Here is a 25,497-nt window from a genome sequence, read left to right as displayed (position 1 = left end):
GAGACCCCGCCCCCTTCAGGGCCGCGTGCCCTGCGCCAAGATGGCGCCAGGCGCTTCTGCTCTGGGGGAAGTGAGCTCACACTACTCCGGAAGGGAAGGCGGGGAAAGAGCAGGCGGGTGGGTGACCCGCCGTGGGGCTGTGGGTGGGGCGGCGGCCGCAGCTGTGGCATTCACGTTTGGGGCTGGAGAGAGGGAGAGGAACTCGCCGGCTCCTGGGAGCTCAGTCGAGGTCCCAGGGCCGGGGGGTTGGAGGAAGTCGCCCCGAGAGGCTCGCCACGGGCCGGAGGAGAGACGGCCCTGGGAGCCGGCGTCCCGCCCCCGGCGGCCTCCTTCCCCGTCCCTCCTCCCGGGCTGCGCGCGGGCGGCCGCGGCTCTGTCTCGGGGTCTGCGGCGGGAACCGTCGAGCAGGCTGCACGGAACCCTCCTTCAGAGGACCTGCTGGAGGAGAAGAGGGAGCGCGGTGGCTCAGGCCGTCAGCTCAGAGGTCAGGCCTCGGGTCGCGGTCCATGGTCCTCCGTCCTTCGCCCAGCCCTCTTGGCTAGAGTCCGCGACCTCCCCACGCTGCTTCAGCCTCTTTTTTTTTTTTTTTCCCCAGTATGCCACCAAACCGTGTGGCAGGGTGAGCTTTTTTCCTCCCTGCTTTTGCCGGGAAGGAGATACATATTTAAAGGGTCTCTGTCTTCATTGCTGCCCCTGCCCTCTTAAAAGTTTTCCTTTGGTAGGAATGCTTGTAGTCCTCCCGTGGACGATTTGATGATTCCCACTCCAGCCGCGGGCCTGATTTAGTAACTGGAATCACCTTCAGATCAGATCTTAAAAATTACCTACAAAACTCCGCTGCAGAGTTGTTCTCTCCCGTCCAAGAAGGGCAAATGGACTTCGGAGTTAAGATGCAGGGGGGTGAACCAGTGGCAACAATGAAAGTCTCAGAGAGTGAAGGGAAGCTGGAGGGCCTGGCCACAGCGGTGACCCCGAACAAGAACAGCAGCAACAGCAGCTGTGGGGGTGGAATCAGCAGCAGCAGCAGCAGCAGCAGCCGCGGTGGCAGTGCAAAAGGCTGGCAGTACAGGTATGACACTTTCTTCAAGGTGATTTCCTCAGGTGGGGGTAACGAGTCTACATTTCTGCAGCTGTTGAAAGGTAAAGTAACCCACTGATTTCCCGAAACAACATCTCAGTTGGACCTAGGATCTCATCTTTCATTAGCAAGGTTTCTGTTCATTCATTCGTCCATTCAACAGGTTATTTATTGAAGGCCTTTTGGAGAATACATAAATGTATCCGTCAACTTCCTCTAATATCCCTAGAATTAATCCCTCCTCTGATTTAATTTTTCTGCACTCAACTTCTGTTTTTGCTCGTGTTGCAATTTGTTCGCAGGCCAGCCTCTCCTGCTAGATTGTGAGGGCAGGAACTGCTTAACTCAGCTCTCTCCAAAGGCTCGCACATGCTAGCCTTAGAAACATTCATAGAATGATTGAATGGAATCATTTAATAAGAATATTCTCACCTCAGTTTGTGACTTAGAAGGGGAGCCATGCATAAATAATTTGAATACAGAGGCAGAGGTACAGATGCTCCTGCCTTTGATACTCCAGACCAGGGAGCCTGAAGATGGTTCAGTTTGAGTTGGTCGGGCCATTTACAAGCTCTGTCTTGTTGAGAAATTCTACATTTGTTCATTTTTATTGATATGAGGAAAAAAATTTACGGAACAGGAAAAGAGTGCTGGAGAAGCAATGGTAGTTTTGTTTTTGTTTTTGATATGTAAAGTAGAGAGGGATATAACTATCCAAAATCTTTTTAATTGAGCTATATTTTACATGTAACTTAATTATATTCACACATACAAATAAGGATTCCTTATTTGCATGTGTTTTCGAAGTGATCACAGTGCATCTAGAGAACATTACTAGATAGAGATACATTTTTTTTTAAGGATTTAGTTACTTATTTTAGAGAGAGAGCAAGCATGAGAGAGCACACGTGCCCGTGCAAGAGTGCACCAGGACTGGGCATGCAAAGGGAGGAGCAGAGGGAGAGGGAGAGAATCTCAGACTCCAGGCTCAGTATCACCACCCTGAGATCACAACCGGAGCCGAAATCAAGAGTTGGCCACCTAATTGAGATGAGCCACCCAGGCACCCCAGTAGTTACATTTTTTTTTATTGTGTTGAGAACTTCTAAGATTTCTCTCTAAGCAACTTATAAACACACAATATAGTGTCTTTTTTTTTTTTTTTTAAAGATTTTATTTATTTATTTGACAGAGATACAGCCAGAGAGGGAACAGAAGCAGGAGAGTGGGAGAGGGAGAAGCAGGCTCCCCACTGAGCAGGAAGCCCCATACGGGGCTCAATCCCAGGACCCTGGGATAGTGACCTGAGTTGAAGGCAGATGCTTAATGGCTAAGCCACCCAGGCACCCCAAAATATAGTATCATTAATTATAGTCACCATGCATTACACCCCCAGGACTTATTTTGTAACTGGAAGCTTGTACTTTGGATTACCTTCACCCAGTTCACAGCCCAACCCTCCACTCTACGCCCCCTCTCTGGCAACCACTGATCTGTCTCTGTTACCTATGAGTTCATTTTTTTTTTATGAGTTCATTTTTATTTTGTTTTGTTTTTTAAGTTTCCACATATAAGAGACCATACAGTATTTGGTTGTTTTTGTCTGACTTATTTCATTTAACATAATGCCCTCAAGGTCCACCCATGTTGTTGCAAATGGCAGGATTTCCCTTTTTTTGTGGCTGAGTAATATTCCATTTTATATACCACATTTTCTTTTATTTGTTCATCTGTTGTGGACACTTAGGTTGCTTCCATGGCTTAGCTATAGTAAAGAATGCTGCATTGAACATGGGGGTGCAGACAATCTTTTCAAGTTAATGTTTTCTTTTCTTTTCTTTCTTTTTTTTTTTCAGATAAATACCCAGAAATAGAATTGGCTAGATCACCAGAATCTTTAGAGTGAATGAAATCAGACTAATTTATGGTATTGAAACTAAAGGAATGAATTTTAACTGACTGCCTGTGTACCTAATTCTAGTCCTTTTCAGCCTTGTGCTGTTTGTAGTTGTGAAATTTTTGTGAAATTTGAAAGAATTAAAACCAAGATTTTGTAAAGGGTATACATTTATCATGAATAATATCCATATATGTGAAATATTCATGACTGTATTAGCATACAGAAATGAAGTGTAGAAAATTATAACTTTTTATTGATAAATGACTATAGGGCAAGAAAGTATATTACGTTATTGTGAGATGCTCAGGCGCACTTTTGGAATCAGCATGACCTTTTTTTTTTTTTTAAATTTTTTGGTGGCTTAAGACTAACCGTATAAAATTAGCAGTTACTTGGTAGGGATATTTTGATATGACTTAAGGAAGCAAAATAAAGTAATATTCCAAGTCAGAAGTCAGTCTTCTGTTTTTCTTAGCTTTTTGAAACCCAGTCTCAATTGAATTGAGAAGTGAAACAGGTTTCTTAGTCCTGGAGAAAGTTGTCATAAAACCATACACAAAGTACTTCTGTACTTTGATTCAAAATCGTAATATCCCCTATTTAGAGTATTATTTAATGGCTACATAATTTTCAAACTAGAATCTGTTGGAAGCACTGGGAAGTGTACCAGTGAAAATGGCAACTGACAATGTAGGACAGTCCAAGAAGATTTGAAAAATTAACATGCAGACTCACATGCAGACTCAGCTATATTACTTCCTAGTACAATGATCAGTCACAGTGACCTAAGTCATCCAGGAAAACACTCTGTGTTAAGAAGGAACTCCTCCCCATGCAGATATAAATGCTTTTCTGTACATACATATTTTTATTTTAATGAGGCTTGTCCAAGGCTAATTCTTCAACCTACCCCCCAATCTAATTTGTCCCTTTTCAAATTAGACATTGATCAAGTAGTTTCTCTATTGTCCTGTGTTACTCTCTTTACCTGGCTTCTTCCCCTGAGACTGGGTCTCTAGACTTCAAAAACAACAACAATAATAAAATCCAGCCTAATCCTTTCCTCTTGAAAGTCATATACACTCAGCTGCCTCCTTTTCCTTAATCCTCATTTAGCGCTTGAGTCAACAGTTGGCTCTATCCTCCCCAAGGATATGAGTGAAAATGATGAGTTTTTTAGATTCATATTCCCATTTATTTCTTTGTAAGTATATTTGTTACAGCTCTTTTCTTGGTGGTGGTTTTTTGTTTTTTAAGATTTTTTTTTTTTAAGATTTTATTTATTTGACAGAGAGATCACAAGCAGGCAGAGAGAGAGTGAGAAGCAGGCTCCCCGCTGAGCAGAGAGCCCGATGCTGGGCTGGATCCCAGGACCCTGAGATCATGACCCGAGCCGAAGGCAGCGGCTTAACCCATTGAGCCACCCAGGTGCCCCTAAGATTTTATTTTTAGGCAATCTCTATACCCAACATTGAGCTAGAACTCAAAACCCCTGAGATCAAGAGTTGCATACTCCATTGATTAAGCCAGCCGAGCGCCTCTCTTTTCTTTCTTTCTTTCTTTTTTAAATTTTTAAAAATTTATTTGACCGAGAGAGAGAGATCACAGGTAGGCGGAGAGGCAGGCAGAGAGAGGAGGAAGCAGGCTCCCTGCTGAGCAGAGAGCCCGATGCGGGCCTCGATCCGAGGACCCTGAGATCATGACCTGAGCTGAAGGCAGAGGCTTTAACCCACTGAGCCACCCAGGCGCCTGTGCCTCTCTTTTCTTGACTTGATTACTTTCTTTTGGTTTCTCCTTATCTCAGTTATCTTTGTTTGGCTCTTTTCCTTAAAAGGCTGGTGTGATATTCCATCATCTTCTTAAGCTGTTTGTTTTCTGTTTGTTATTTTGTTCTCCATGGCCTCAGCTATTTCTGGAACTTGGGAGCCAATATATTCAACTGTACCTGTAATTTGCTACTATCCCATTTTAAAAATGGAGATTTTTGGTCATGTCTTACTGAGTAGTTGAAATTCAGTAAAGACCCTATGATTAAGACCCTGGGCTTTGGCTTTGCAAACTTAGACAGTTAGTGTAATGTTTTCAGGGTTTATAAATGCTGTAACGTGTATCATTACTTCATTCTTTTTTATGGTTGAATAATATTACATTATATGAATATACCACATTTCACTTATGGATTTGTCAGTTGGTGGACATTTGAGTTGTTTCCATTTTGTGGCTATTATGAATAATGCTACTTTGAACATTTGTGTTCAGGTTTTGTGTGGATGCGTGCTTTCATTTCTCTTTGGTGTATATCTAGGATGGAATTGCTGGTTCGTATGGTAACTTAATGTTTAACTTTTCGAGGAACTGCCAGACTATTTTCTAAAGTGGCTGCACCATTTTACATTCTTGTCAGCAGTGTATTAGGGTTTTAATTTTTTCACATCCTTATGAGCACTTGTCTTAATTATCGTAGTGATTGTGGTCTCTCATTGTGGCTTTGAATTACATTTTCCTGATGTCTAAAAGCATTGAGCATCTCTCATGGTTATTTGTATATCTTTGGAGAAATGCCTATTAGATCCTTTGCCCATTTTTAAGTTGGATTATTTATCTTTTTATTATTGAGTTGTAAGAGTTTTTTATGTATTCTGGATACATTTCCTTATCAGATATATGATTTGCAAATATTTTCTCCTATTCTGTGGAATACTTTTTCACTTTTTTCATGATACTGTTTACAGCACAAAAAACTTATACTATTCATGAAGTCCAATCATTTAAAAAATTTTTTTTCTTATACTTGGTGTCACATCTAAGAACTGTTGCTAAGTCTGGGACTGCAAAGGTTAATGCATATGTTTTTGGCTAAGAGTTTATATTAACACATTTAGGCCTCTGATCCATTTTGAGTTACTTTTTAAATGATTTTATATATACATATAAATATATTTTTTTAAGGTTTTATTTGTTTATTTGACAGAGGGATAGGGAAAGAGTACAAGTAGGCAGAGTGGCAGGCATAGGGAGAGGGAGAAGCAAGCTCTCTGGTGAGCAGAGCAGGGAGCTCGATGTGGGCTCAATCTCAGGACCCTGGAATCAAGACCCGAGCCGAAGGCAGATGCTTAACCGACTAAGCCACCCAGGTGCCCATGATCAATTATGTTTCTTTTGTGAAGTGTCTACTTACATGTTTTATTCATTTTTCTGTTTTTTCTCAATATTTTTCTTGTTAATATACTTGAAGTATATTTTAAAATATTACATGTCAATTAATATTTTTAATACCAGTAGTACTCTAAAGATATTTTGTTGCCTTTTTCTTTTTTTAAACAGGTAAAAGAAGTAAGTACATACAGTGAAATGCTTACCTTGCATACTTGTCCTCTCTGCCCAGTTTCCCTCCCTGAGTCAATATCTTTTACTGATTTCTTCACTATAGTTCCAGAGAAATTTATATTAGTTCTTTATATAATAAACATATACAACATATTCAATTTTGTATAGTTAAATTACTTGCTAAACTTGGTACAAAGATTTTCCTAGCTGTGTTTTAATTTTTACATGTTTTCAGGCATATAGAAAACTTTTATCACTTCTACCTTTTTTCCTTTCACTTCGAATTATAGAAAGTTATTTATTATTTAATTTTTTAAGTACTTTCCATGCCCAGTGTAGGGTTTGTACTCACAACCCCGAGACCAAGGGTTGCATGTTCTACCAACTGATCCCATAGAAAGGTGTTTTTTTTTTTTAAGATTTAATTAATTAATTAATTAATTAATTTGAGAGAATGAGTGTGCATGCATGGGTGCTCATGAGCTAGTGTAGAGAAGGGCGGAGAGGGAGAAGCAGACTCCCAGATGAGCAGGGGAACCCAATGCAGGGCTTGATTTCAGGACCCTGGGATCCTGGCCTGAGCCAAAGACAGATGCTTAACTAAGGACTTTCAGATGCCTGAAAGTTTGATGTGTTTTTTGTTTGTTTTTTTTTTAAAGATTATTTATTTATTTATTTATTTATTTATTTGACAGACAGAGATCACAAGTAGGCAGAGAGGCAGGCAGAGAGAGGGGGGGAAGCAGGCTCCCTGCCGGGTAGAGAGCCTGATGTGGGGCTTGATCCAAGGACCCTGGGATCATGACCTGAGCCGAAGGCAGAGGCTTTAACCCACTTAGCCACCCAGGCGCCCTTGAAAGTTATTTTTTATAAATACTTATTTTTTTGTGTGGTTTTAAAATGTTTTGGTAACTGTATATTTATTTTGAAATATGTGAGATAGTGTATTACCTACTTTTATGTTACAAATTATCCCAAAATTTAGTGTGTTGAAACAGCAACATTTTTTAATCCCACAATGTTGTGAAGCTTAGGTGGATCCACTGGTTCTGGGTCTTTCAGAAGGCTACAGTCATCTTGAGGCTCAACTGGGAGGAATTTGCTTCCTGGCTTACCTCGTGGCTCTTGGCACAATGCAGTTGCTTTGACCTGTTGGCCAAAGACCTCAGTTCCTCATAAACTGACCGCCAGCCACCTCCTTTGTTCTTGGCTGCATGGGCCTCTCCACAGAGCATCTTACTACTTGGCAGCATGTTCACCAGAGAGAGGAAGTGAGAAAGCAAGAGAATGCTATCAAGTGGAAGTCAGTCTTTTGTAACTTAACCATGGAAGTAAAGTCCTGTCACTTCTCACTGTTCACTAGGTGGCTCAGTTGGTTGAGTGACTGCCTTCAGCTCAGGTCATGAACCTGGAGTCCTGGGATCAAATCTGTCCCGCATCGGGCTCCCTGCTCAACTTGGGGTTGGTGGTCTGCTTCTGCTTCTGATCTGCCCCCTCTCATGCTCACTTGCCCTCATTCTCTCTCTCAAATAAATAAATAAAATCTTTATTAAAAAAAAAAGTGGTAAAGGTCAGCCCACACACGGGTGTGAAAACCAGTGGGGTGGGGATTGCTAGGATCCGGCTAAGAAGGTGCCTATTACAGATGTTAGTATAAATAGACTCTAGATTGTCATCTTCTGTTGAGATAGATTTAACAAGTAGGCAGTTGAACATTTGTTTCTAAAGCTGAGGGTTTGGGACTGAAACTGTCTAGAAATAAGAGGAGCTACTAGGTGATCTGTTGCAATGATGTAGACATGAGATAATACAGGAAAGGTGTTAGTAGGCTGGAAAAGAAGGAAACTTGTTAAAGAAGGAAACTGAGGAAGGTTGACAGACTTTAGTGATTGGTTGGAGGGTTGTAGTGAGGGAAGGGAGTAAAAATTGGCATCAGTCATCCAGATTTGAACCTTTGAGAAATCCACAGGAGAAACAGATTTGGGGAGTCAAATGATGCATTTGGTTTTAGGTATGTTGAGCTAAAGTTGCCAGAATGTTTAAGTTGCATATCTAGCTAGACCTTAGAGATGTGGGGCATTAGGAAGGTAAATAATTGCCTTTATAGTATCCAGAGTGTTTTCACGTCTGTTGTCTCATTTAACCCTCACAACAACTCTTATAGGAAGGCAGAACATTGTTATCCCCATTTTACAGTTGAAGAAAATGGAGGTCAAAATGAATTGGCCAAGGCTAAGTAGCTATTAAGTGGAAGAACTTTTATTTCTAGGTGGTTATTTGTGTAGAGGTATTTAAAGTGGATAAACTCTCTACAGGAATGAATAAAAATTATTATTTTTTTAAAGATTTTATTTATTTGAGAGTGCCTGGGTGGCTCAGTCAGTTGGGTGTCTTGCCTTGGGCTCAGGATCCTGGGATCGAGTCCCGCATTGGGCTTCCTGCTTCTCTAGAGGCCTGCTTTTCCTTTCTGCCTCTGCCTGCTGCTCTGCCTACTTACGCTCTCTAGCTCTCTGTCAAATAAACAAATAAAATCTTTTAAAAAAAAAAAAAGGGAAAGAAAAAAACCTTTTATTTATTTGAGAGAGAGTGAGCAGGAGCTGTGGGGGACAAAGGGAGTGAGAGAAGCAGACTTCCTGCTAAGCAGAGAGTCCGATTCTGGGCTCAGTCCCAGGAACCTGGATCATGACCTGAGCTGAAGGCAGACATTTAATCCAGGTGTTTTATTAATAATTATTATTATCTTTAAAAGACTTTTATTGAGAGAGAAAGAGCGTGAGAGTGTGTGTGCGCAAGTTAGGGAGGAGCAGAGAGAATCTCAAGCAACTCTGTCCTGAGCAGGGCTAGATCCAATGACCCTGAGACCATGACCTGAGCCAAAATCAAGAGTCAGGTGCTTACCTGACTGAGCCACGCTGGTGCCCCCAAGGAATGAAGAATTACTGATAAATTGTTTAGAAATTGTGGTTTCATCATTTACTAGTGGTCTAAATCAGGTAGCAAATATTTTTGAGCCTCTACCATGTGTAAATCCCTGTTAATTCCAAATTAATGTATACATTCACAACAGTGAAAAGTGAGGACTCCCAAGGCTTATTTGGGGAGGAATCTGAGCAGGAATCATAAAGAGAAGAGAGGTGCCTGGCTAGCTCAGTTGGTAGAGCATGCCACTCTTGATCTTGGGGTTGTGAATTCAAGTCCTGTACTGATGTAGAGATTATTTAAAAATAAAATCTTCCAAAGAAAAACAAAAAAGGAAAAAAAAAAAAAAAGAAGAGCCTCAGCTGCATTTGCAACTTATATCATGATGACCCTTTTATTTATTTATTTTTTATTTTTATTTTTTTTAAAGATTCTATTTATTTATCAGAGAGAGAGCGAGTGAGAGCGAGCACAGGCAGACAGAGTGGAAGGCAGAGTCAGAGGGAGAAGCAGGCTCCCTGCGGAGCAAGGAGCCCGATGTGGGACTCGATCCCAGGACGCTGGGATCATGACCTGAGCCGAAGGCAGCTGCTTAACCAACTGAGCCACCCAGGCGTCCCATGATGACCCTTTTAAAAACCAAAGCTGAGAAGTAAATTTATTAGATCAGCCTTAAATGTTCTTCTTTCCAAAATAATTTATATTTATATGTTGTGGTCCTTGCTCACCATTTAAAAGGAAAATAGATTTCTTAATTTTGGGTTTTTCCTTTTTTTATAATAAATGTTTAAAGTGTATAAAATGTGCTTATTTCCATTGTTTTCATATTCTTCATGTCAGTTTTTAGAAAAATTTACAAATCTGCAAATATGCCACTTGTTTATTGAAATGGACAGAAGAGAACTACCCAGAGGAGGAACTGAATAGCACATTGGGGTATATAACAGGCCTGCTTTTCTTACTTTGGGTTCCATGCTGGCTAAGCACCATTAACAAACAGGCAGATCTACTTTCCTCATTACCAAATAATTACGGGTTTCAGTTAATGGATAGAAGTCTACAAAGGTATAGTTTAGAAATTTTATGGTCAGACCTGGTGTCTACCACTATAAATATCTGTTACAAGGAAGAATACCTGTTTGCAAATGGGGAAAGGAGATCTGCCTAAATATAACATAACATTTACTGTCTTCAAGCCTTGACTGAGTTTGATTTGAAGAAGTTGTGAATATTTGCTTTTTTTTTCTGTAGGGGTTAAAGGGAAGTTGAATGTATATTTCTGTACCCTAGCTTTTGTTTTCTTTATCTGAAATTGGCTATCAATGCTAGTAAAAATAAGGGAAAGGCAACTTAGAGGCATGTATAAAATATTGTACCAAAAATCTAGTGAGAACTCTACCAAACCTTGAGGAAGAAGGTTTGGCTAATAATGGAATACTCTAATTTCTTAGTGTTGTATATTTTTCCTCTGTAGATCTAAATACAGTCCATTTGTTACATAGAAGTTATAGTGTATCAAAACTATACAAATAGGTTAATGTTAGGACATGCAAATTAGTCTTTTTAATCCTTTTCAAATTGCATAATTTAGGTTCCAGAAGAAATGTCCATCAAATAGATTTGTTGGAAATTATGTCTTTTTAAACTCTTCTGTTTTTGCTTTTGAAAATAGTGGAGAATATTCTTTTTTTTTTTTTTTTAAAGATTTTATTTATTTATTTGTCAGAGACAGAGGGAGAGAGAGCGAGCGAGCACAGGCAGACAAAGAGGCAGGCAGAGGCAGAGGGAGAAGCAGGCTCCCCGCCGAGCAAGGAGCCTGATGTGGGACTCGATCCCAGGACCCTGGGATCATGACCTGAGCCGAAGGCAGCTGCTTAACCAACTGAGCCACCCAGGCGTCCCTAGTGGAGAATATTCTTGATGTAAATTATACCCTTGCAGAGAGGGAAGATCTTGGTTTCCTTTGTTTGAGGGAACATCTTCCCTAGCTGAGAATCTTCCCTTATACTGATCTTGCTTAATAAAATGATTGTGTCCAGACTTAATCAGGTTTAAATTAAAACCAAATTGCCTGATTTAATAATTACTCTTTTGGCATTACCATCTGGGTTTAGAACAACTTAGTTTGGTGGTAAAAGAAATGATTCTCTTTTGGGCTTATTAGGTCTTGTAACAAAGCATGATTTCCCACTCAGAGTCTGCCTGTATTTAAGTTTTGGCTGCCTTTGCCGTTTACTTCCGTTGCTGTTCTTGAGGTTGGTCGGAAGGGCCCTGGAGGGGAGAAACTGAAGTCTGTGGTTGCTGCTGGCTGCAGCTGGAAAACCTAGTCAAGGATGGTAGGGGGAGAGAATGAAAAAAAAAAAAAGAAGGAAAATAGGGAAAGAAAAAAGGACAGAGCAAAGAGATAAGAGACGGGGGAGAAGGAGAAGTTGGGAGACTTCCAACAACTATACCAAATGAGAATGGTATAAATGTGAGATGAAACCAGTAGTTACCAGTAGTTGCTTCTAAAACAGCTTTCTTATCCTTGATAGAGGCCTTTTTAAAGTGGTGCCTGAGCCTGTACCATCATTTCTAGAAAAAAATTTTTTAAGATTTTTTAAATGTATTTATTCGACAGGCAGAGATCACAAGTAGGCAGAGAGGCAGGCAGAGAGAGAGGGAGAAGCAGGCTCCCTGCTGAGCAGAGAGCCCGATGTGGGGCTCGATCCCAGGACCCTGGGATCATGACCCAAGCCGAAGGCAGAGGCTTTAACCCGCTGAGCCACCCAGGTGCCCTTGTACCATTATTTCTACAAAGAAAACTTCTTTATCATTTTGAAGATGTTTCACATATTTATAACATAAATGAAAAGTATATTTTTAATGTAATTTTTTGGAATAGGTAGTGTGTTCAGTTTATTAAAAAAATACTTAGAAGGTGAAAAATCATTTCCCATCCTCTACTGGTTCAGGTCTCCTCCTACCTAAAAATGGCTTCTTGCGTATGCTTCCAGGGTGGGTTTAAAAAAAAAAAAAAAGATTTATTTATTTTTAATATTTATTTATTTATTTATTTGAGGCAGGGAGGGAGAGGGAGAGAATTGAGGGAGGGTCAGAAGTAAAGAGAGTCTTAAGCAGACTCCAGGCTGGGCTCAGTCTCATGACCCCAAGATCATGACCTGAGCTGAAACCAAGAGTTGGATGTTTAACTGACTGCACCATCCAGGTATCCCTCCAGAGATTTTTTTTTTAAGAATTAAGCAAATATATGTTTGCTGCACTTTTAGTTTGATCACAGAGGTATTTTGCTGTGTGTATTAGTTCAGATTGCCAAAGCAAAATACTTTGCACTGGCTGGCTTAACACAGATTTGAGAGGGAGGGAGGACATGAGAGAAAAGGGCACTAATTCCCTCATAGAGGACCCCAGACTTGTACACATGTCATCTTGCAAGCATATAAATGTATTTGTGAGAAAAATACCCAGTGGTGATATTATTGAGTTAGTTTGTTTTTGATAGTTATTGTCAGATTTCTCTTCATTGGGGTGTACAGTGCTAATGTCTGAGTGCTTACCTTCCGTCAGCCTTGTCAGGGTAACACCTTGTCAAGGTAACATATTAATTAGAATGGAGAGAATGCAAAAGTTTGTTATGTTGAAAATGGTGTTTCATTGTAGTTTTATTTTGCTTCTATCTTATGAGTGAGGTTTTAGCTACAGTTTTGAATGGGATTTTATCCTGTTTTGCCATCATGGTATTTTTAAAATAACTAATTTTGAATATTCTCTATAAATGTAATACTGATGTCTTAAATTTTTTTAAAAATTTTATTTATTTATTTGTCAGAGAGAGCATGTGCGCACAGAAGCAGGCAGAGTAGCAGGCAGAGGCAGAGAGAGAAGCAGGCTCCCTGCCGAGCAAGGAACCTGATGTGGGACTTGATCCCAGGACCCTGGGATCATGACCTGAGCTGAAGGCAGCGGCTTAACCAACTAAACCACCCAGGTGTCCCTTAATTTTTTTTTTGTTACTGTTAGATTCTTGGTAATTCAGAGAGATGCTTTTTTTTTTTTAACTATTTATTTATTTATTTATCGGGGGTTGGGGAGCGCACAAGCAGGAGGGAGTGGCATGCAGAGGAAAAGTAGGCTTCCCACTGAACAGGACCCTGGATCATGATCTGAGCCAAAGGTCATTCTTAACCGACTGAGCCACCCAGGAGTCCCAGAAAGATATGCTTTCATCTTAGAATATACAGTGTATATTTTAAAGTAATATTTAAAAACTTTTACAGAAGTTTGTAGCTATACAAGTTGTGGAATCATTTGATTATATAGATATTTATAATTAGGAGGTGATCTGTTTCCTAGCAATAGGGAGTTTGAAAGGGTGTGTGTGTGTGTGTGTGTGTGTGTGTGTATATATGTATATGTGTGTATTGCTACCAAAACGTTATTTAAAAGATCAAGAGACTGGGATGCCTGGGTGGCTCAGTCGGTTAAGCCACTGCCTTTGGCTCAGGTCATGATCCTAGGGTCCTGGGATCGAGTCCTGCATCGGACTTCTTGCTTGGTAGGGAGCCTGCTTCCCCCCACCCCCACCTGCCTCTCTGTCTACTTGTGATCTCTCTGTCAAATAAATAAATAAAATCTTTAAAAAAAAAATCAAGATTGTTCTTTTATTTAAATAAAATAATGAGCCTTTTTATTTTCTGCATTTTTAAAAATAATATTTATAGGTACTTTGAAGGGGGGAGCTTGAGTTTTTGAATTTGTTGTTACTTAGATCATAAATATGAAATTTTCCAAAGAAGAATTAACTCTTTTTAGTCCATTAATAAATGAAGGAAATAAACATTGATTGTTGTATCTTGTGTGGTTGTCCCCCCCTTTTTTTTGTTTATTCAAATATGAAGGAAAAAAAAATGATTTCATTTTTCTTTTTACTTTCAGTTTAGAAAGAATTAGTCCAAAGAAAGAAAACATTTCTTTATACTCATTTCTTGAATTCTTCTATTACAGACAAAAATGTTACTCTTGAGTATATTTGGGAGCTATGTATGGTTTAAAACAGAGAGAGAGAAAAAAAAAATAAAATAAAACCAGAGAGAGATACATGTCAAAATGGAAGGCGAGCATAGATGTAGATAGTGAGGGTGGCAGTGAGACTTCCATTGCCTCAATATTCTTTAGGTCTGTGATATCTTGGTCTTACTGAAATGGCTATTGTGAAGACCTTTCAGAAGTATATGAGGGATAAGTAAGTATCACTATGTGAGTAAGTTATGGTACCAGAAAAAGTTTTCTACTTAAAAAATTTTTAATTATAAAAATTGCTCTTATTTGCAAATTTTACTTTTGAAATAACAATTTCCTATTGAGAAAAACCTTTAGAGTTTTAAGAGATGAGTGATGTACACACATTTAAGTTAAGGGTTATCTAACATATGAGAAAACTGAGGTCCAGAAAGATTGATTTGACCAAGGTGACTCATGGCGGTAGTCAGTGGGAAAATCAGAACTAGATCCTGTTTATCTTTTATGAGTTTATTCCACAGTATAACATTACCTTGCACTTAAGTTTTAGAAACTTAATTTTGAACATAAGAGGTATTGAAAAGCCTACTAGTAACATCTGAAAGTCCTGTTCATAGGTAAGAGCTATACCCCATTTTTGTTGGCAAACAATGCTGCCTTCGGCTGGTGTGAGGAAATAGCTCCTTGTTCTTCCTTAAAGGATGGGAGTTAAATTGGTTGTAACCTCTTTGGAGATCAAGTTGGCGAAAGGCCTAGAAACAACGCTGTTCATAAGGTGACTGGTTAACTATATGATACTGCCATAAAATGGATGACTATGCAGATGTTAAGAATGAGTTAGACCCATATGTGTCAGTACGAAAGGATCCCTAAGAAAACTGTGAGAAAAGCTCCCGGCTGGCTTAGTTAAGTATCTGCCTTTGGCTCGGGTGATGATCCCGAGGTCCTGGGATCGAGCCCTGCATCGGGCTCCTTGCTTGGCGGAGAGTTTGCCTCTCCCTCTACTGCTCCCCTCGCTTGGAGTCTCTCTCTCTCTCATATTAAAAAAGAAAGTTCAAAGCCATAAGAAAAAAAGAGAAAGAAAAGCAGGGTACAGAACTGTGCATATAATTGCAAGCATTTGTTTAAAAAAATAAAGTGTGTGTGTGTGTACATGTGCATTTGTAGGTGCTTTTTATATCTCTGAAGAAGTACACAAGAAATTGAGAGAAATCCTTGTCTCTGAGGAGGGGAACTGGTGGCTAGATGACAGGGTTGGATAATGTAATACATAGTAATGCTTGTGGGAGACAGTCCTTCCTCTGTCCCTTACTGTTTTTTCCTCCCAAAATTTGTATAACAAACAGTCTTAGAAGATATAGTATCTTCCTTGTGAACAAAAGTCACTTTATTTACCATCCAATATAATAAACATAAGGTCTCCTTGCTGCAGAGGTCAGGCTGACTTACTGCCCACTGAAAGATCTGGGTTCCCTGTACACAAGGTTCCTCACCTGTATGACAGCCTTCTGCCGGTGCAGGCATCTCTGGTCCTCTTTGCATTGCCCTGTGTGATGGGAACTATGGCTGTGGCTGCTGAAGTCTCTTGTTTCTGTCTCAGGAGTCTCATGCCTTCTGCCAGCATCCATGAAACTGGGCTAACTTGTTAGCTTGCAAGCAGGGTAACATCTCAGGCCGTTCATTGTTGACAAAATGCCTACTAGGTAATAATAGTAATAATTTCTTTTTTTAAAATTTTTTAATGTTTTAATTAACGTATAATGTATTATTAGTCCCAGGGTTACAGGTCTGTGAATCGCCAGGTTTACACTTCACAGCACTCACCATAGCACATACCTTCTCCAGTGTCCATAACCCAACCACCCTCTCCCTACCCCATTCCTCCTGGCAACCCTCACTTTGTTTTGTGAGATTAAGAGTCTCTTATGGTTTGTCTCCCTCCTGATCCCATCTTGTTTCATTTAACAGAAATAATTTCTTAAAAGAAGTGGAAGTCTTAGAGCTTTTTAGGTCCCATTGTTCTGACTTGAAAATGTCAGGTTAAGAAGATAAGACAGATCTAGAAAACTTATTTAGAAAATGAGCGTAGATCAAAGGAATTTGCCTATGGAGGAGTTGAATTCCTGCAGTGGGAGAGAATCAATATTTGTTGAGCATTAACCATATTGAAATACACTTCAAAAATATATGGGTTGAGGGGCGCCTGGGTGGGTCAGTGGATTAAAACCTCTGCCTTTGGCTCGGGTCATGATCGCAGGGTCTTGGGATCGAGCCCTGCACCAGGCTCTCTGCTCAGCAGGGAGCCTGCTTCCTCCTCTCTCTCTGCCTGCCCCTCTGCCTACTTGTGATCTCTGTCTGTCAAATAAATAAATAAAATCTTTTAAAAAAATGGGTTGAACTATATTAATCTCTTTCTTTCCTCTTTGTAAATCTGTAAAACGTAGTCTTATCCCCACTTACAGCTGAGGAAACTCAGGACCAGATGCTTTATCTACCCAAGGTCACACTGGAGTTCCTACCTGTATCTTTCTGGCCCTAAGCCATGTTCTTTCCATTATAATAAACAACTTTTCAGCTTTCTTGAGATGTTAGAGGTGACTTTCTACTTTTCCCCGTGGAAATTATTTCTGTCCCATCATCACTGAAGCTCTGGCCTTTTATCTACATCAGGGATTTCTTAGTTGTCTCCAACAATCAGATTATGTATAGGATTCTTTTTTTTTTTTGGTCTTTATAGGCAAACATTTTACAACTATACTTCTCAAACTTTCTTGCTGAGTAATCTCTCTCTCTCTCTCTTTTTTTTAGAGAGAGGGAGAGAGACCTCTCTCTTGTGCACATGTGCACACAAGGTGAGTGTAGCTGGGGAGAGGGGGAAGGTGAGGGCAGAGAGAATCTCAAGAAGACTCCCTGCTAAGCACGGAGCCCAGCTCTTAATTTTAGCTCAGGTCATGATCTCAGGGTTGTGAGATCATGACCTGAGTTGAAATTAAGAGTCAGACGTTTAACCAAGTGAACCACCCAGGTTCCCCTCTTCCTGATAGTAGGTCACTTAAGTGGATCTAGTTTGTGATTTCAAGTAGTCCATTGCTGGTGTAACTTCCATGAGAATTTTCTGTGCTATCTTGAAAATTCATGACAATTTTATATTCTACTCTGTATCTGTTGCTTCCAGAGGTCAGTAAATAATATCCTGAGTTCAGGGCCAGTTGAGAAAGAACACGAATCAGACAGGATGTAATTAAATTGGCAGGTTTTGTTGTTGTTGTTGTTAACTGTGATAAAATATACATATAAAATTTACCATCTGTGTTTTAGGTGTGCTGTTTGGTGTCACTAAGTATATTCACATTGTTGTCCAGCTATCACTACTATTTTTTTTAAAAAAGATTTTATTTATTTATTTGAGAGAGATTGAGAGAGAACATGAGCAGGAGGGGTGGAGGGAGAGGGAGAAGCAGACTCTATGCTGAGCAAGGAACCTGACGTAGGGTGTGATCCCAGGATGCTGAGATCATGACCTGAGCGAAAGGCAGATGCTTAAACACAACTGAGCCACCCAGGTGCCCCTTCGCTACAATTCATTAGAATTTTTCCTCATCCGAAACTAAAACTCTGTACCCATTAAATAATAACTCCCCATCCCTCACCCCAATCTTCAGCCTCTTGGAACTGCCATTCTATCTGATGTCTCTGATTTTGACTACTCTACGTACTTCATGTAAGTGAAATCATGCAATATTTGTCATTTTGTGTTTGGCTTATTTCACTCAGCATAATGTCCTCAAGTTTCGTCCATGTTGCAGCGTGTGTCACAATTTCCTCCCTTTTGAAGACTGAATAATATTTGATTGCATGTGTTTGCCACGTTTTGTTTATCCATTCATCTGTTGGTGTACATTTGGGTTTGTTTCCATGTTCTGGCTGCTGTGAATAATGCCGCAGTGAACATTGGTATAACAAGTATCTGTTTGAGTCCCTGCTTTCATTCTTTTGATATATATCCAGAAGTGGAATTGCTGGGTCATATAACAATTCGACATTTAACTTTTTGAGGACCCACCTTTGCTGTTCTCCATGGCAGCTGTACCATTTTATATTCCCACCAACAGTGCAGAAAGGTTTCAGTTTCTCCACATCCTTGCCAACTCTTGTTATTTTCTTTCTTTTGTTTGGTTTTGATAATAGACATTCTAATGGATGTTAAGAAATAGTTTTATAGAGTGCCTGGGTGGCTCAGTGGGTTAAAGCCTCTGCCTTCTGCTCAGGTCATGATCTCAGGGTCCTGGGATCGAGCCCAGCATCAGGCTCTCTGCTCAGCGGGGAGCCTGCTTCCCTTCCCCTCTCTCTCTCTCTCTGCCTGCCTCTCTGCCTACTTGTAATCTCTGTCAAATAAATAAAATCTTAAAAAAAGAAAAAGAAAAATATTTTTATTACTGGAAAAGCTCACTGAAGGAAGCAGCAGCAGTTAATGCAGTAAGGTAGGTTTGCTATTTCCACCCTGGAGTTAGGCATGCTTATTTACCTAGTCACGGGCATTTGGAATACTCAGGTCTTTTCTCTGTCAGAGCAGATAAGAATGTCTTCTTTGGGTAGGAGGCAGAGCCAAGGGAAAGTGCTCAAAGAGGGTGAACCATTCATGCCCAGCTGTGGAAGGTGTCAGGGTAAGAATGGGGAGGAGAGGACAGGAGCTCTTTGGAGAAGTTCTGCGTGTGGAAATGTGTCAGGAGGGAGCAAGGAGTTTTTTTGTTTTTGTTTTTGTTGTTGTTGTTTTAACATTTATGAGAGTTTTTATATTAAAAATGCTTTTACTTCTTACAGCCAAGTGAACTTGCTTTAGAATGCAGTCTGGTTTTACCCCGTTCTTCCAGCCACCCAGCCCAGTTTTGGGTATGTGTAACTTAATTTGGGAATTAAGGACATATAGGAAGGAAATGGTCAGAAGAGCAGTGGTTGTATGGCCACATTGGAAAGTTTTAAAAAATTTAATCTATACCTAATAATAGAAATAGTTCTGTGCCTGAAAAGGTGAATTATGCCACGTATTCAAGATAATTGAACATTTAAAAACTGTTTGGTTGTAAAAATAATATGATTTTAAGTTGGAAAATGTGAAACAGTAAAGGGGCAAAGTAAAACCATCCATAATTCTTCCCATTTAGTGATAACCATAGTTACTATTTTGTGTAGTTTTATTCTGTGCATATTTTTATAGACTATATAAAATTTGATAGTCTGAGTTTTTAATGATCTTAAAATACTTTCCCATGTTGTTAGAAACTCAAGAACATTTTACTTGGTGAATACTATTCTGTGATACTTTTTTTTTTTTAAGTATTAAATTCCAGTGGTTTAACATACAGTGTAATCTGTGATACTTTTTTTTTTTTTTAAGATTATTTAGTTATTTATTTGACTTAGAGAAAGAGATCACAAGTAGGAAGAGAGGCAGGCAGAGTGAGAGGGGGGGAGGCAGGCTTCCCATTGAGCAGAGAGCCCTATCCAGGGTTTGATCCCCGAATCCGGGGATCATGACCTGAGCCAAAGGCAGAGGCTTAACCAGTTGAGCCACCCAGGCACCCCAATCTGTGATACTTCTTAATCATTCTCTTGATGCCTTCATTGAGCTTGTTTGTTTTCTTCCTCTCCATTTCCTTTTTTCTTTCTTTCTTTCTTATTATTATTTTAATTATTATAAATAGTGCTACAGTGGACACAGTTGCATATTATTTTTGTCTCATTTCTAATCATTTTCTGAGACTAGATCCCTGGAAGTAAATTTCTTGGGCCCAAGAGCATTAACATTTTTTAAAAAGATTTATTTATTTATTTATTTGACAGTCAGAGATCACAAGTAGGCAGAGAAGCAGGCAGAGAGAGGGAGAAGCAGGATCCCTGAGTAGAAAGCCCGATGCGGGGCTCGATCCCAGGACCCTGAGATCATGACCTGAGCCGAAGGCAGAGGCTTTACCCCATGAGCCACCCAGTGCTCCGAGTGGTAACATTTTTAAAAAATTTTAATTCCAGAATAATTAATATACAGTGTTATATGAGTTTCAGGTGTACAGTATAGTGATTCAGCAATTTTGTACATTAGTGCAAAGAGCATTAACATTTTTAAGGTTTTGGCAGGAAGAGAGTACCTTTCACTTGACTTCATACTTTTGAGTATAGACTAAAACACAGTTGGAATTAGAATTTTATCTGAGATTGATTAGAGTATATATGTGAGTTTATTTTATTTTTTATTTTTTATTTTTTTGCCAGTGACTCAGAATTGTTTTGTGGTTTTATAGAAACATTCTGCTTCCGTCTTCCCATTGCTTAAATCATTCAGCATAGATTTCTTAAACACCTGTTATATTCCAGGCTGTACACTAGGTGCTGCAAGGAACACTAGGATGAATAAGAAGCAGTCACTGCTCTGCAGAATATCTTTTTACAGCAGAAGGAGGTACATGTGTTGCAGTCACTCCCATCTGTTGTCAGTTGCTTTTTCCTTAGCTAAGCTGGCTGCTGTCTCCCTTCATCATGCTATTTATGCTATCAAGGGAGTGAACCAAAACTAATCTAATTTTGGAGGACAGTTTTTGCTTCGTAGAAGATAGAAATTTTGATCTGTGGCTTGACTGACTGCAGCCTGCTTAAATTCCTGACTGCAGTTAAATGTGGTAAGGAGTCTAAGACTAATTCCTCTACCTGGGTTCTGGAAGCCACCTCTCTCCCATTTTCCTCTTTCTCCTGTCTTGAGTCTTTCTTTCTATCTCCTTCACTTTGGGTACTTAGAACTACCCTGTCTGAAGGCTACGTCCTTTTAACCAGTCCTGTTTCTCCCAGCTTCTCTTAATACTGCCAGCTGGCTGTGCCTTCATCATTCCATTGATCTGTTGTGTCTTGGTTGTTAAATCTAATAGAAACTTCTTAGTCTTCATCTTATTTCTCCCCCCACTACCTTTGAACATGCTTGACCACGAACTTATTTGAAACATTCCTTGTTTTCTTCCTGCTACTCAGCCACTTCTTACTCTTCTCTGTACACCCCTTGCCTCTAAAACTTTCCTTAGGGTTCTTTCTTAGACTCTTTTCCATCTCTTGTCATTTTATAATCCTTGGGTGATTTTATTTGCTCTCATGGCTTTAAAGCTAGTTACATGCTTATATGCTGATTACTACGAAATCTTTTCTTTTTTAAAACATTTCGTTTATTTATTTGACAGAGATCACAAGTAGGCAGAGAGAGAGAGAGAGAGAGAGAGGCGGAAGCAGACTCCCTGCCCAGTGGAAAGCCTGATGTGGGACTCGATCCCAGGACCCTGAGATCATGATCTGAGCTGAAGGCAGAGGCTTAATCCACCGAGCAACCCAGGCGCCCTGATGACTACCAAATCTATATGTCCAAAGCAAATCATGCTACCTTATTGGATATCTCCCTGTGTAAGTCCCACAGATCCCTGAAATTCAACATGGGAAATTGTAACAAACCCGAAACTTCCCAGTAAAGGTATTAGTATCTGCACAGTTGTTCCACCTGGAAATCGGGGGTGGTCCTGCCCCTTCTGTCTCACCCTTACTCTCACTGTCATTCTCTTTTTCACTTCACATCTGATCAGTCCCATGCAGTCATTTCAGCCTCAGTCACTATCAACTCCTATGTCTTTGTTTAATGAATCCTATGTCTCTAGTGAAATAACCTTTCCCATTTGTGTGACAGCTAAAAACAAAGTCCCAATGTGTGTCTCCTCTAATAGGAGCCCTTGTCATTGTCTTTTTCTTCAAGCAGACGTATTTCTCTTATATTAGACTATTGTTTGGGGATGGAAAGAATTTGCCTTTTTTATTTTCCCTTTTTTTTTTTAAAGATCTTATTCATTTATTTGAAAGAGAGAAAGCACGAAAGTGGGAGGGTCAGAGGGAGAAGCAGACTCCCCACTGAACAGAGAGCAGGGAATCCATGCAGGATTCGACCCTGGGACTCCAGGATCATGACCTTAGGCAAAGGCAGTCACCCAACCAACTGAGCCACCCAGACGCGCCCCCCCCCATCCCTTTTAGTGATTTTGGAGTGCTTTGCATTTAGAAGGTACTGAGTAATTATGCTGAAGTGAAATGAAAGGATTTAAGACTGTTAAGAAAGTAGCTTAACTTTAAAAGCTTCTACATATCTTCAGTCTGATCAAGAAGGGGTAAGAAATAAGTATGTTATAGTAATGGAGACTTAGGAATTGAAATAATCGTTATTAACATATTTTGGAGAAGATGAGGCTCACATTAACTATAATAATGCCACTTGGCATAGTTCAGTTAATCTTGTTTCTTACAGACCATCAGCCTCTAGTACTAATCCCAATTGAATGTTAACAAGTTTAGAAGATTGGAATATACCCAATTTGTTGAGCAGTGTAGTTGCTGAAGGCCTGAAAATGAAATTAACTTTTTCATAGCTTATTTTTTAGTGTATTAGTTTTTTGGACCATCATTTCTACTTCATAGAACACAAAATAGCAGTATGATATGATCAGAATTGTGTGTTCCCAATTGAACAACCAGATTTTATTCATATTAACAGGTACTTTAAAAATCTCCTATAAAATGTCACACATTTTATTTTATTATTTTTTAAAAAGATTTTATTTATTTATTTGACAGAGAGAGAAGAGACAGCGAGAAAGGGAACACAAGCAGGGGAAGTGGGAAAGGGTGAAGCAGGCTCCCCACCGAGCAGGGAGCCCAATGTGGAGCTCCATCCTAGGACCCTGGGATCATGACCTGAGCCAAAGGCAGACACTTAATGGCTGAGTCACCCAGGCACCGCTATTTTATTTTTTAAAAGATTTTTTTATTTTAGAGAGAGGGTGCATGAGCAGGGGGAGGGAGAGGAGGAGGGAAAGAATCTCAAGCAGACTCCATGCTGAGCACGGAGCCCAACTTGGGGCTTAATCTCACAATACTACTGATCATGACCTGAGCTCAGACCAAGAATTGGACGCTTAACTGACTGACTGGGCCACCCAGGGGCCCCTTTTTAAATTTTTTTATTTAAATCTTGCTTAGTTAACATACAGTGCAGTATTGGTTTCTGGAGCAGAATTCAGTGATTCATCACTTATGTACAACACCCAGTGCTCATTACAGCCCATCTAGCCCATCACTCATCTAGCCCATCCCCCACCCACCTCCCTCTATCAGCCCTCAGTTCTCGTTTGAGAGTCTCGTATGGTTTGTTTCCCTCTCCCTTTTTCCCCCCTCCCCATCTGTTCATCTGTTTTCCTTCTTAAATTCCACAGATGAGTGAGATCATTTGCTGTTTGTTTCCTCTGACTTACTTCACTTAGCATAATGTGCTCTAGCTCTGTCTGCATTGTTGCAAATGGCAAGATTTCATTCTTTTTGATGGCCAAGTAATATTCTACTGTGTATATATTACCAGTCTTTATCCATTCATCAGTTGATGGACATTTGGGCTCTCCCCATAGTTTGGCTATTATTGATAGTGCTGCTGTAAACATAAGGGTGCTTGTATTTTTGCTGTATTTTTGTATCCTTTGGGTAAATACCTAGTAGTGCAATTGCTGGATTATAGGATAGTTTTGTTTACTTTTTGAGGAGCCTCCATACTGATGGCACCAGATTGCATTCCCACCAACAGTGCAAGTGGGTTCCCCTTTCTCCATATCCTCACCAGCACCTGTTTTTTCCTTGTGTTGTTCATTTTAGCCATTCTGACAGTTGTGAGGTGGTATCTCATCATGGTTTTGATTTATATTTCCGTGATGATAAGTGATGATGAGCATCTTTTCATGTGTGTAAGCCATCTGTTTGTCTTTGGAAAAGTGTTTATTCATGTTTTCTGCCTATTTCTTAACTGGATTATTTATTTTTTGGGTGTTGAGTTTGATAAATTCTTTCTGGATTTTGAATACTAACACTGTATCATATATGTCATTTACAAATACCTTCTCCCATTCTGTAGGTGCGCTTTTTTCCTTCACTGTGCAGAAGCTTTTTATCTCAAGTCCCAATAATTCATTTTTGCTTTTGTTTCCCCTCTGGCAATGTGTCTAATAGGTTGCTACGGCCAGTGTCAAAGAGGTTGCTGGCTGTGTTCTTTTCTAGGATTTTGATGGTTTCCTGTCTCACATTTAGATCTTTCATCCATTTTGATTTTCTTTTTGTGTATGGTTTAAGAAAGTGGTCCAGTTTCATTCTTCTGCATGTCACTGTCCAGTTTTCTTAACTTTTATTGAAGAGACTGTCTTTTTTCCATTGGATATTTTTTCCTGCTTTGTCAAAGATTAGTTGACCATGTAGTTTAGGTCCATTTCTGGGTTCTCTATTCTGTTCCGTTGATCTTTGAGTCTGTTTTTGTGCCTGTACCATGCTGTCTTAATGACTACTACAGCTTTGTAATGTAGCTTGAAATCTGGAATCATGATGCCTCCAGTTTTGTTTTGTTTTTCAAAATTGCTTTGACTATTTGGGGTCTTTTATGGTTCCATACAAATTTTAGGATTATTTGTTCTAGTTTTGTGAAAAATGCTTATGGCATCTTGATAGGGATGACATTAAATATGTAGCTTGCTTTGGGTAGTATAGACATTTTAACAATGTTCTTCCAATCCATAAACATGGAATGCTTTTCCATTTCTTTATTTCCTCTTCAGTTTCTTTCATAAGCGTTCTGTAGTTTTCAGAGAACAGATCTTTTACTTCTTTGGTTATGTTTATTCGTAGGTATCTTACTGTTTTTGGTGCAATCGCAAATGGGATCGATTCCTCAATTTCTTTTTCTGCTGCTTCTTTATTGAATTCTGCACATTGATTTTATATCCTGCAACTTTGCTGAATTCATGTATTCTAGCAATTTTTTGGTGGAGTCTTCTGGGTTTTCTACAGAGAGTATCATGTCATCTGCAAATAATGAAAGTTTGACTTCTTCCCTGTTGATTTGGATTCTTTTTTTTTTTTTTTTTTTGATGCCTTTTATATCTTTTTGTTGCCTGTTGGCTGAGGCTAAGGCTACCAGTACTGTTCAATAGTAATATTGAGAGTGCACACCCTTATCTTGTTCCTGACCACAGAGGAAAAGCTCTCAGTTTTTCCCTGGGGATGGTATTAGCTTTGGGACTTTTGTATATGGCCTTTTTTGATGTTGAGATGTGTTAATCTGTCTCTACTTTGTTGAGGGTTTTTATCAAAGATGCATACTATGTTTTTTTTCAAATGCTTTTTCTTTATCTATTGTCAGCATCATATG

At 39.6% G+C, this 25,497-nt stretch overlaps 1 protein-coding gene and 1 long non-coding RNA gene across 2 annotated transcripts in view; both read left to right on the top strand.

The window, feature by feature from the left end:
• The first annotated feature begins 846 nt into the window (after positions 1 to 846).
• Positions 847 to 25,497, top strand: part of OSBPL11 (oxysterol binding protein like 11) — a 98,139-nt gene continuing 73,488 nt past the window's right edge. Inside the window, exon 1 of the mRNA XM_032335886.1 lies at positions 847 to 1,069. Within this exon, the coding sequence (XP_032191777.1) occupies positions 873 to 1,069 (197 nt within the window). The 5' untranslated portion in view covers positions 847 to 872. The remainder of the gene's footprint in view (positions 1,070 to 25,497) is intronic.
• On the top strand, positions 2,782 to 25,147 carry LOC116586211. Its single transcript, XR_004283934.1, has 3 exons — positions 2,782 to 3,641; positions 13,347 to 13,351; positions 25,137 to 25,147. It is a non-coding gene; the product is annotated as an uncharacterized LOC116586211 (long non-coding RNA).

Source organism: Mustela erminea, chromosome 1 (assembly GCF_009829155.1).
Source record: "Mustela erminea isolate mMusErm1 chromosome 1, mMusErm1.Pri, whole genome shotgun sequence".
NCBI classification, from domain to species: domain Eukaryota; kingdom Metazoa; phylum Chordata; class Mammalia; order Carnivora; family Mustelidae; genus Mustela; species Mustela erminea.
The sequence above is the reverse complement of the archived record's forward strand: the minus strand, read 5'-3'. Positions and strand labels throughout refer to the sequence as shown.